The sequence below is a fragment of the Lontra canadensis genome, unplaced genomic scaffold, assembly GCF_010015895.1.
Source record: "Lontra canadensis isolate GAN:19392208 unplaced genomic scaffold, GSC_riverotter_1.0 scaffold38, whole genome shotgun sequence".
NCBI lineage: Eukaryota > Metazoa > Chordata > Mammalia > Carnivora > Mustelidae > Lontra > Lontra canadensis.
In genome coordinates this window covers 9,207,371-9,220,214 of record NW_022631032.1, presented here as the reverse complement: position 1 = coordinate 9,220,214, position 12,844 = coordinate 9,207,371, and the positions used below count along the sequence as shown (strand labels likewise).

The 12,844-nt window shown below is 37.3% G+C and overlaps 1 protein-coding gene across 2 annotated transcripts in view; it reads right to left on the bottom strand.

Moving 5' to 3' along the window:
* The window catches only part of COPB2 (COPI coat complex subunit beta 2), a 34,579-nt gene that overhangs the window by 5,052 nt on the left and 16,683 nt on the right, over positions 1–12,844 (bottom strand). Inside the window, exons 9-22 of one of the 2 annotated variants that reach the window (XM_032869578.1) lie at positions 12,546–12,745; positions 10,823–10,933; positions 9,059–9,147; positions 8,868–8,974; positions 7,425–7,568; positions 6,660–6,790; positions 6,150–6,357; positions 4,528–4,638; positions 3,356–3,570; positions 1,831–1,923; positions 1,558–1,738; positions 1,325–1,393; positions 1,104–1,175; positions 713–856 (exon numbers count right to left, since the gene is read on the bottom strand). In XM_032869578.1, coding sequence (XP_032725469.1) covers positions 761–856; positions 1,104–1,175; positions 1,325–1,393; positions 1,558–1,738; positions 1,831–1,923; positions 3,356–3,570; positions 4,528–4,638; positions 6,150–6,357; positions 6,660–6,790; positions 7,425–7,568; positions 8,868–8,974; positions 9,059–9,147; positions 10,823–10,933; positions 12,546–12,745 — 1,827 coding nt within the window. In that variant the 3' untranslated portion in view covers positions 713–760. Of the gene's footprint in view, positions 1–490; positions 857–1,103; positions 1,176–1,324; positions 1,394–1,557; positions 1,739–1,830; positions 1,924–3,355; positions 3,571–4,527; positions 4,639–6,149; positions 6,358–6,659; positions 6,791–7,424; positions 7,569–8,867; positions 8,975–9,058; positions 9,148–10,822; positions 10,934–12,545; positions 12,746–12,844 lie in introns of those variants that run through there. The other variant, XM_032869577.1, reaches the window with a different exon arrangement.

Sequence of the window (12,844 nt, the reverse complement as noted above, 5' to 3'; positions counted from 1 at the left end):
GCTGAATGTTTAAGCATGTCAAAATTGAAAGTATGATGGGAGTTCCCTATATAAAATTGTTTTTTTTAACAGTGCCTCTAACAGAAATACAAAGAAAACCTTGTTACTCCACTCATTTTCCTAGGCTTAAAGGGGATAACTGAGTAATATATTTGAGTGCCTGGTTATGAATTTCTCTAATCAGACAGGTACAGTGTTGAAGACCAAAAAAGTACTTGTATCTTTCTGTATTACCAAACAGGTAGTTTAAACAGAGCCCAGCTTAACGAGGTTAGAAGAGCTGGGTTTCAGATTCTGATTCAAGAAGCAAGTATACAAAATCGGGGTGAGGCATAAAAACCCAAGTATGTAGACTTGGGGATGGGGGAACATCAAGAAAAAGGGTTAGGAGAATGTGAGCTGATCTCTAGATGAGGTGTAGTTTGGCTCAGCCTTCTAAAACTAGAAGTTTATTTTCCTAATTTAGAGAGGAAACTTTCAAGTATTTTCATTAATTCAAAAGATTTTATGAGATATGGTCTAATGACAGTATGAAAAAAAGCCCACATTTGTTTTACTTAACAAGGAAACAGTGATTTAGATGCTGCACATAAACCACTCCTAAGATGAGAAGAGCACTGTGCTTCCAGTGAGCCACACACAGCCTTTTCATATAAAAATCTAAGGAATTTCTCAGAGTCCAAAGCACTGTGGTCAGGTTGGCAATCAATACCTGTCCATAGTAATGATCTATGAGTTGGGTTCTCAAGAAACATTACACTCAATCATCCAAAATGTCTTCATCCAGGTTGATGTCTGTTGTGTCAATATCTTCTAATTCCAAATTATCCAGGTCTACTTCCAGTTCGAGTAAACTCTGCAAAGAAAAGAGTCATATAGCACTTGGTTATCTCTGATAACCTTTTGAAGTTACCTCTGATTCATGATCCAAAGAGAACCACAGCAATAGTCAAAAGGGGCATTTTCTCATTGCAAGGCCCCTGTTCTGAAAGTGATTACATCACTTGAAATGCAGAGGCCTGCCCATCCTGCAACCATACATGGGGAGGGAAGGAGGAGTGAGCATGGGGTTCCCCTGGAATATCTGGGTATGATGTCTGTACCTTTTCTTCTTTGTTGGCTGTGTGGGAGGCCACAATAACTGGAGAAGGAGAAGGAGGTTTCCCATCAAGTTCCTGAAAGCCCAAGTGGAGACACAGACAAAGATGAAGGAATTTGTTCAGATAATTTTCCCCCAAGGGAAGCTGTTAGGATTAGGAAGTGGGAGAAGGTACTTAAAATGAACAAATCTTAACCAGATTATCTCATGCAGTATTCTACTGACCTGGTGAGCTGCAGATCTTGAGGGCTGAAAGCCTTTTGCCTCTTCCATAACATTTCTTTCTTCATTTGGCTATCAGAATAAAGCAATGATGAAATATTCTGAAGTCAGTTCATCTCTGAACTTGACCCAAATCCCAGATATTAGCTCTCAGTCCAACAATAATATATGGTAAAGTTTGATGCACTTCTACACTTTAGTCACAATAAATGAGGTCTGGCTGCCTGGAGACTCACCGTGACAAGTGGGTATTGCTTGGCTGGCCACAGATCAGCATGTGTTTCTTTCACCCATTCTTCCACAACAAAGGCTTCTTTTAATCCAGGAAAAAGGTTTTCATACTCTGTTGGATCAGCAAGGGATTCTGCGGCTTTCTGATTGACTTTTGAGAGATTTTCTCTCCAGAGTTTCACCACCCTATTGTAGGGATCATGGAACCAGAGGGAGACTGAGTAAGTGTGCTCTAGTTTTTATCTGAAACATTTGTTCCTAAAACTAAAAGTCTGTACCTTGAAACCTGACTGGGTAAGTAAGTCCGGGCCAGGAAGGCAGCTTCTGGCAGTCGGCCAGTTCTAATCAAGAGTTCCAGGCAAGCATCAAGCCTAAAGATTCAAAAGGAGAGGCACTATTACCAAGAATAGACAAAGAAATGCAGATTAAGCAATGCAAAGTCAATATGCTTTCCCCAACTTCCACATATACACCTCGTTTCTGTCACTGAGCCATTTACTTGTCATCACCAGTGTGTTTACATCCTCAATGGACTCCATAAGCATGAAGGACAGAGCAGGTTTGTGACCATTTTCAATCTGATAACTTACTTTAAACAACTCCTAAGAAGAAGCTAACGGGGCTTTTTAAGACCAGCTAAGGCAGCTTAGATAAGCAGATTTTAAAGGCTTTCAGGAGCAGAAACTTAGTTTTACAAGTGGGGTCAACGAGGGCAATTCTCCAATGTGGGCTGTGCTGGACAATCCAGTGACGCCCAGCCAGAAAATGTCCTGGTCCCTGTTTTCTTAATTTGTTTCTTTTTTTTTCTAAGTTTGATAAAGTATATAATGTGCTTTAGAATTCACAGGGTTTTGGCGAAAAAAACAGGGTTTTGGGTTTTAGAAAGGTAATATAGTACATATACTATAGATCACCTAACATCCTCAGCATCAATTTTAGTAAATGTGCTGCTGAAGTGAGCACGCATCCTCAGCATCAAATAAAAGTCATAAACGTTAATATTCTGCAATAACACATGCATACTGGATGTGCTAAAAAACGACTGGCATAAAAGCAACTAATAAGTACTTCAGAGTTCAGGTTTTGCCATCAAGTTTTAAGGAACTATTTTCAGGACACTTTTTGGCTTTTAAATTATGGGCCTATTCCTACAAGTATACAAATTTATAAATACATAGATTATGATACACATTGGGGTGCACTAAGTTTTTATAATAAAGTGTGAGGTTTAGAAAAGTCACTAGAGCAAGGATTAAACACTTTTGTGTTTGATTTCTTAATATGGTCAACTAATGCTGAGATGATTTAATTTGCACTAACCGCTAGACTTTCAGAAGTATATGATCTTTTTATGCTTTACAATTAGACGCAATTCTAAAAGCATCTGACATCCTCAACCCCCTTTATTCTTGCCATGCACAGGTCAGAACTATCCAATTAGGGTAAAGCTACTGCCATCTGGGTACTATGGAAGCAGCAGAATAGCTTCCTGCTGTGGTGAAATAAAATGGCTCAGCCAGGGAGAGGCAAGGCTTTTAAAAAGTGTTTTAACATTTATCTCAGTCCATGCCCTCCCTAAACAGCTCATTTTGCTCAAATATTTAGATCAAATATGTGAAAAGCATCCCTTACTGAAGGTGAACGCCACCAAGATAGCACTGTCCTCCATAGCCAGAAGCAAGGCCAGAATTCTCTCCATTCTCTTTCCAGGTTCATTCTTCCTCTCTAAAGCAACCTCAAAGTCAGTGCAGAAATTAGTGTTTTAAATTACCGCCTCTCTTAGACCTTGGATAAAATACTTACTTGCTCTGTAAAAAGTAGCTCATGAATGCCACGTTATTCTTGCCATCTCTCTCCGCACCTTCTGCTAGTTTGTTCACCATACTAGCATTTCCGGAGGCAGTGGCCAAGAGCAGCAGACCCCCGTAATCCTGTGCGTGGTGCAGGCACTCCTGGGCAAGGCCAAACTGACATTTACTGATGGCAAGTTCGGCAAGTTGTTTCCACTTTTGTTCTGACTGTAAGAAAGAGTTTACAAGTTAAAACATCTATGGAAATAAACATTTGAATTTTCAACATCAACAATCTTTTGTAACCTGAGTATTACTATGCTGACAATGGGAGATATTTCATACATATACTGAGCTGTGCCTAATAAGAATGGAATGACAAAATGTGTAATGAGAAAATGGAAGTTATTCGTGTATACAAAATTAATTCAAACACAAATCAATTTTAATGATGCATGAATAATCATCAACCCATTATATTTTTATTTTGTAATTACACGGTAAAACTAAAAGTAACACTATCTAATTGGAGTTTTAAGGTAATCAGATTGCAGTTATTTTAATGAGTGATTTAATACCATTTTTTAAAAGAGCAGAAGATTGTTTTTTATATCCTTAAATATTCAACAATATCATCTATCATTTGTAGCTTCTCAAAAATCAAATGCTACAAATTTGGATGATCTTAACATAGCTGAAATTTATTTAGCACATCTGAAATGAACTTACCAATAAATGCTAGCCTTAAACCAGAGCTGGGGGGCCCTCAATAGATAATAGTTTATTAAAATGTCACTGAATTATGTCAAAATATTAAAATCTTTATTTAAAACCAACAACTTTCTCAATAGTTTGGGATACTGGCAAATTACTGCTTTGTCTGTACTCTTTAAAAAGAGTTCTCAGACTACTGTATCTTATATCTTATCTTACAAAATAGATCTCATATAAACTATTGAAAACACTTTTTCTTAAATAAGAATACTAAGAATATATCTCCAATATAAACCATTTAATTTATGTAAAGACTAACAAAACGCATTTTTAAGTGATCAAAGAGTGGCATTAATCTCACAGAGTTACTAATTTGCATTTCCGAGAACTTCAATGAAAACTTACACTAAACACAAAGAAGTACCTCCTAATCTTTACATCAGTTATGAAAAATCCTGACTTATTACATACCTCTGCTTCTACTGCTAACTGGTATGCAATGTTCAATTCTCCAAGCTGAAGAGCAAGTTCAAAGCGATGCTCTGGATCTGTGGATACTGTGAGAGCTTGCTGCTTGAAGCCCTAAACAGAGAACAAATGTGTGTGCACTCTGTATGCATATATATCCGGTGTGCGCACACAGCAAATCATCCATTTATTTATCTCTCTCAAACCAAGAATACTCTGCTGACACACAGCCTCACTGCCCAAACAAAAGTAATAGATAACAAAATACTCTAATAAGAAGACAGAAAAATTAAGGAGTCACTCACTAAATTAATTGGTAAGAACCAACCAGCAGACAAAATTCAGTCCCACAGTGCTGTTTTCTAAGCAGCAGGAGGTAACTGATGCTGAACAAACTCATGTAAAACTAGTAAAATTAAAAAAGAAAAAAATAAAACTAGCAAAATCAATAATGCAAAAGCAAACCAATGTCAAAAAGAAAAGGATTTTGGAAAGTTGAGAGAACAAGAGCCATTTCAAAAAAAGAAAGGCACAGTGGTATAGACCTAGCTGTTCATAATCTACTCACTAAGCTGGGCTTAGAGATTATCTAGTCCAGTCCCTCAAAGAAAAGCAAGTCAAATGTGAAAGCTTTCTTCCAACTTTCCCTGATCTGTAGGTCATTCAGCAAACATTTTGCTTGCAGGTCCTGACATGGATAGGGTACTATTACCTAGACTTTACTGTTGGTCTTATGTCCAGTTTATTCATTAGCAAGCACTCCAGGGGGCAGAAAATCTAAAACGGTCTTCCACATTCCACAGAGTCATCAAAACTGGCTTTTATTTAGAGACACAGAATTCAACACCAAGAGAATCAACCAAAAGAATAAAAGTGATTACCTCTAGGAAGTAGGTGTGAGAAAGGAAAAGAAGTGCAGTTGTTTTTCTTAAGCTCTGCAGAACTTTACACTTTGTGCACATACAAATTTGATTTAAAAACACTCCATTCAGAAAGGGGCATATCACTGGTGGTAAATTTTATGCTATGTGTATTTTACCATAGTAAAAAAAGAAAAAAGAAAAAAAGGCCTGCTAGCATAGAGAGGGAAAATATACGATGGAAATGAAAATATTGATAGAATGGAAAAGAAGTCTCCAGAAAGAGAAGACTGATAATCGCTTTAAACATTTTTCTTTCTTTCTTTCTTTTTTTTTTTGCTTTAAACATTTAAAGAAGGCACCAAGAGTTACCGCACTTGGTGGCTCAGTCAGTTGAGTATCTGGCTCTTGGTTTTGGCTCAGATCATGGTCTCAGGGATGTAGGATTGAGCCCTGCATCAGGCTCTGGCTAAGTACAGAGTTTGCTTAGGATTTTCTCTCTCCTTCTCCCTCTATGTGTGTGCATTCTCTCTGTCTCCTCTCTCTCTCAATAAGTAAATAATAAAATCTCAAAAAAAAAAAAGTTACTGGGGCATTAAGAAAGGACAAAGAAGAGGCTAGTAAGTAACTTAAGTTTACAGGAGAAGTTCCATTGCCATTAAGTGGCAATAAAGAAATAGTTTTCAAATCTATACTAACATTCTTTTCAAGTGGTTTAGGGGAAAAAAAAACACCCAAAAAGAAAACAAACCAAAAAACTCTTACCTGCTTTTCTAGAAAGTGTGCAACTCTGGTCCTCTGTTCTTTTGGAATGGTAGGCAGAACCTTATCAGCCATGCTAAAGTCCCTTCTCATGACAGCTGTCTGGTATTCCAGCACTGAAACCAGCAGAGAATAGCTAACAATGTTCAGTTCTTTATCCCCCAGATAAAGCCTGTTGTCTTTAGGAATATAGCCCAGGAGATACATTGTCCTATAACAGAAATAGAAATTAATTTAGGAGTAGGCCCACATCAGTAGGTAAACACATACACACACACTCTCTCTCTCTCTCTCTCTCTCACACACACACACACACACACACACAAAACCTGCCTCTTGCTCAAAATCTTCTCACTTTGATTGAAGCAGTTTTGATCAACAACAGCCAATGTACTAAAACTATACACTGAAAAATCAAGGCTCTTGCTGCTACAAGCCAGCAATAGATTTTGTTTAAAAAGCACAATTCTAAATTTAGGATGCTGAGACAAAAGCAAAACAATACTCAGTTACCTATCCAAGTGGGCAATGGTGACTATTTCTCCTCCAACATAATAATTTAATCTGTTCACAGAACTTGTGTAAATGAAGCAATCGCCTACCCACAGCCCTGTTTTCACAATTTCCTGAATCTCACCAAGAACCTGCAAAGAAAAAAAGTCTATTATGAACTTACAAGTATTAGAAATCCTGTCAGTAACAAAAACTGAATATGACTGGGGGTGATAAGGTAGAATAAGGAATACAACGTAAAATCCTACTTCAAGAAAGAAAATATTTCCTTGGAATTTCTATCTTCTTTCTCCATGTAAAAACAGATTCCTGGCTGAGTATATTTGTAATGTAGAATCTCACTGCTGCATCAGAGCTGTGATCCAAAAAGTGGTGATCTAAACTCACACACATGAAATTGGAGAAGTATTTCATAAAATCTTCCAGGACCATCTCCACAACAGATGATTTAACTTAACCATTTGAGAGCTCATTTAAATCACTCTGTGTAAACTGTCTTAAGACCAAAACACCTTCTAATTTCCTTACTAAAAGATACCAAAGTGAATCTAAAAACTTCCTAAAATCAAAGTACAAATTTCTTTTAAACATACATACTTTCAAACTCTGATCTTTCAGATAAGACTTTAATTTTTGCATTTCACTGTAATTAGTTAAATGTTACTTTCCCCAAACCTAACTTAATAAAATATTAAAATCAGTGAAGTTCTATTATATGAATATAAATCATGTAAAAACAAAGCTAAAATTGTGTTGGCCAATTACCTCAAAGGCATCTTCAATGCCATCTTCAGTAACTCCCTCATGTGTTTCCTGTGCAGCCAAGACTTTTTCCGACAGATACTTCAGGATAAAAAATGACTCCTCAGTGGCAATACAAACCAGCTCTCCAGAGTCAGACCAGAAAATCTACAACATGGCAAACAAAACAGTTTGGGATTTCTAAGCGGTATGACAAACTGCATACACTCTGTTTCTAACAAGACTTGTCTTCTTATATTAGGGTAGTAAGTATGCTTAAATCAATTTTGTGTGGTACATACAATGTATATATAGATATATATTTACACACATATGTACCTATATATATGTATTTATTTGGAGGGTGGACAGGGCAGTGCCTCACTCTTTAGTCTAGAAATGGAAAGACTCAAAGGAGACAGGAAGGAAAGCTGTCAGTAGACACTGAACGTGCTATAATTTAGCAGCAGTAGCCTAGTCCCTATTGCTCTAGGAAAGTGTTTTTCAGCTTTTTTTTTTTTCCATTATCACCCCCACCCACACCCAGTAAACTTTTTAGACATTTTTTACCCTCATCTCACCTATAAAGTTGTAATACCATGGATACTATATATATATGCTTATACATACATAACACATACACATAACATATATACATACATATAAATATGCTTTATAGATAAAGAGTGAATTTTCTTTACTCTCAGTAACCAATTTTTGTCCTGTGGGGCCAAACTCAGATTGCATGCTGTAAAAGACACAACCAGGACCCTAGGGAGGTAGATTTGTCTCCGGAGAATTTTGTGACAATGATAAGTGTGGTCAAAGAAGCAGGCAGTTCCAAAGGTAGAAAGCTCTGTCACTAGAGGCATTTACCTGAAGTTTCAACAGCCATCATCAGGTAAAGCATGAAAAGGCTTTCTGAATGGTATGGGGCTCCTAGGCCTTTCCAATTCAAGAGCTCCCTGACTTCCTGTCTTGAAAGTATACTTTTTATATTCTGTCAGATGCCATTTAAAATATGAATAACACAGGCACCTGGATGGCTCAGTTGGTTGAGCAACTGCCTTCGGCTCAGGTCATGATCCTGGACTTCCAGGATCGAGTCCCGCATCGGGCTCCCAGCTCCTTAGGGAGTCTGCTTCTCCCTCTGACCTCCTCTCTCATGCTCTCTCTCACTCATTCTCTCTCAAATAAATAAAATCTTTAAAAAAATAAAATAAAATAAAATATGAATAACACTTGGCATTTGTATAACCTTTGGTGCTTTTCAAAATACCCAATGTCTACTGCCTCATTCATATACTACAATTCTGATTTTCTAAGCAATCTTAAAGTAAATGGTACTGTGTCCAACACAAATGGAACCAGGAGAGCTGGGTACAAAGACACTTCTTTGCCTCGGGGGACCGACGGTTCCTCACAAAGGTGCACACTCCAGAAGTAACAATGGAGGGAAAAACTCACGTGTTTGGGCTGAATTTCAATTCTGCGTATGAGTTCGGTATTGTCCCAGTCATAGAAAGCTAAGCCATTTACAGATCTGACTCCCAGTAAGAAGCCTCCATAGATACCTAAAAGGAAAAAGGATTTTGGTTTAGATGTTTCTGAGCCATTGCAAAGCTTCTAATATTGTGTCATAAATAAATAGCACTCACTTTCTGCTCCAAAATCTGGTTTAAATGATTTTTTTTCCTTAAAGTTCTTAAATATCTTTACAACACTGTTGCTCTCTCTTATTGCATATCTGGCGGGAAGGAAGGAAAACATGCATATTATATACCAAACCATACTTTCATAAAATGTTAGAAATATTTTCAAATATATCTGAGTAATGAATTATGGGTTTTACACTATTACACACATTATTAGGGTTTACAACTATTTCAGAAACTGAGAAAGACCCACCATCCCTCAAAAAGTGAGTGATTAAACCAAGTATGATATATTCATACAATGGCGTATTACTCTGCAGAACAGGGGACCAATTACTGATTTATGCAACAATATGGATGAATCTCAAAAATATTACGCTAAGCAAAAAAAGCCAGACACAAGAGTGGATACTGTAGGACTCCATTTATATTAAACTCTAAGGACAAATCTAATCCACATCGTGACAAAAAGCACATCAGTGTTTGGGGCCACAGGAAAGACGGTTAAGGGAAAACAAAGGGATTTTCCAGGGATGACAGAAATGTTCTATGTCTTTATTGTGCTGGTGGTTACAGACTATATCTATCTGCCAAAATTCACTGAAACATACATTTAAAGTAGTGCATTTAATTTTGTATAAATTACAGCTCAATAGAGATGATTTAAAAATAAAAACTTTAACAAGCGGCTCAGCCATTTCTGGCAACTATTTAGAACATTGTGTATATTCAGGCCTCTTGAAAAGAGGGGCTGTGGCTGTTGCTGGATAATCAAGAGTATTTAAGGAAGTGATCTGATGAGTGTTCCTATCAAGACAGGAAAGATGCTGAAAGGGCCTTAGCTAGATAAAGATTAAGAAAAAAAAAAGCAAATTATCAAAACAGAGAGGTATGTTAAGAGTGGTAAGGCAATCCATGAACTGTAATTGTTTTTAAGATGATATCAAAGTACATTTTAGTATTTGGAACAGTGCATGTATGAATGTATTTAGGAAATTTATGAAAAGATCAAAACAAATTCTCAGTATATCTTACTGTTAAAAAACTTAAAAACATGCACCTTATATGCAAAACCGAGGCTCACTGTTGAGGGCAGGGGCAATACAAAATATGGAGGAAACAAAACTAAGAAAATGGAAGATGTAATTCAGTTGTGTGGTCAGAAAAAACCAGCCCTAATATTTCTTACATGCACCAAAAAGGAATCAAAAGGAACCACTCAGTAACCAGTATCTAGTACAAATAATGATAATTAATTAGCACCTGGTATGATAATTCAGAGTTAAATGATTTTTCCTGTTTTCAATGAGAATATTTTGTGAATACTCAAAATTTAGACAGAATTTAAGAATGGGGGTTGGGTAACATCACAGAAAATGAGTTTTAAAAAAGATTCAATGAAGTTCTCATCAAGATGACATCAGACTACACTCTCTCCCCACTAGCTCAGGACCTAGCAACACTTCAGGACACCAGGGCATGGAGGAGCCTCCTTTGTCTTGAGCCCATCTATAAGCACCAGGCCCTGCCAAGGGCTCCATCAAGGAAATGGGTGCTGGGCCCCCAATTTAATGGGATTATTAGATGAGCCTGAGTGAGCTTGCTGAATAATGAATACAGACAGGGCAAAGGCAGCACTGGTGAGAACTGTTCTTGAACACAAAGAAGCACAGCCAACACTGAGCCTTTGGAACATGTTTCATACAGCTGCACACAGATCACCTATCTGCAGTCGGGGCCAGCTGGAGAGCACAAACCAAAACTTACTCTGAAGAATCGTGGGCCCATGCAAACTCCTGGGCAGACCCAAAGCTTTTGTTTCTCAATGCCATTGCTGTATAGATGATATATTCACCATCACCACACACCACAACAAACCTGGAAATTATGGAAGCCAGGGAGAGAAGTAGGATCAATAACATGTGGAAGTTATGAAACAATGCTCATCTTCATAATAAAATACTTCTAATAACAAATGCTATTTTAGTTGACTGTTATAATTGAATCTAGTATCTTTTAAAGTTATACATTTCTTCAAATACAGAGCTAGACATAAATATTCTACACAACAATTCCAAAAACATAAAGATAGGGTTTTGCTGAAAATCTGGTTGCAGTGGCCTTCTCTTATAAACAAAGGAGACTTGGGACAGGAAGAGAAGAATGGCTGGAGATGAACAAGGGCCAAGATTCTAATAATTCAACTAATTTTCAAGGGGGGGAGGAGCAGTGATAGACTCTTAAGCAGACTCTACACCCACCCTGGAGCCCAGTGTGGGGCTCTGTCTCACAACCCTGAGATCATGACCTAAGCCAAAATCAAGAGTCAGACACTTAACTGACTGAGCCACCCAGGCGCCCCTCAACTGATATTTATTGAGAATCAAAATGCCTAGCATTTAGCTCATTACAATTATACCATAAGAAAGTATATTTATACAAATATATATAAATATATTATAATATATATTACTTATAATATATATTATACATATAAATACATTATATTTATATACATAAATATAAATATATTACATTTATACCATAAGAAGACATAAGAAGGTGCTACTCTGGGGTGCCTGGGTGGCTCGGTTGGTTAAGCATCTGCCTTCGGCTCAGGTCATAATCCCAAGGTTCTGGGATCCTGCACTGGACTCCTTGCTCAGCAGGGAACCTGCTTCTTCCTCTTCCTTTGCCTACCTCTCCCCCTGCTTGTGCTCTCTCCCTCTCTGTCAAATAAATAATTAAAACCTTTTTAAAAAAATTGTACTGGTTGCTGTTGGACTACCAATGGTAAGATTAAAAAAAAAAAGTTTTATGATATTAAGGGAAAAAATATAAAATGAATTCTTAATTTTCCTAAGGAAATTATATTACAAGTAACTATGGATATCATTTACTAAACAAGTCATATACTTGGTTTACAAAGCTTGTCTTTTTCAATACTCAGAACAGAATTTTAAGATGCCCAGATCTACTGTAAAGTAACTTTTAAAGATGTACAGGTTTAAACTCATGCTTGAAACTCAGGATGTCTGGTGCTTTCTAAATCTTAAGAAACAAAATGATGGTTCAAATTATAGATAAGAAGCAGAATTATTATCAATCCCCCAATGTTTTCAAAAGACATACTTCAGAGTCACCTATTCTTAAGTTAATTAGCAAGTATTTAGAGCACCTAGTCTCAGGATAAGACATGATACCTGCCCTCAAAGCAGCACAAGAACACAAACCCAGCACATTTAAAATGAATAAATAGAAAACTATTTAACTGTTCAAAGTTGTACAGTGGGACAAAGCCAGAAAGGCAAATATGCTTTTAGCTTGCATGCCAACTCAACTGGCTGGCATGTTGGCAGCTGTGTTGAGGAATCCAGGGCAAAAGCTCATGAGGAATGCCCACCACAGTGTAGGGTGGTATATGCTGTGGATATGCAAGCTCTGCTCTAACATACTCAGAAGCCCAGGAGAGATTCTGGTGATGGCTTACCGCCCATTAGGATTGTGTTGAATAGTCTGGGGGTATATTTCACAACTTCCCATATCCTTGACGGCTAGTGGCAGTCTTTCTCCATCTTTAATTTCAGCATCTCCCATTGCTTTTAGGTTGGCCTGCTGTACTTCTGAATGCTTGGCCCAAATTATCTTTCCATTGGCATCCATGGACATGGCAGGTTCCTCCCGACCAAGCTGGAAAAATGACAAATGGCTTTTAGCAATAAAAGAAACCAAATAAAACCACAAAATAAACATCTTCTATTTTCATTTAACAGAGGGCTCCTTTCTTCC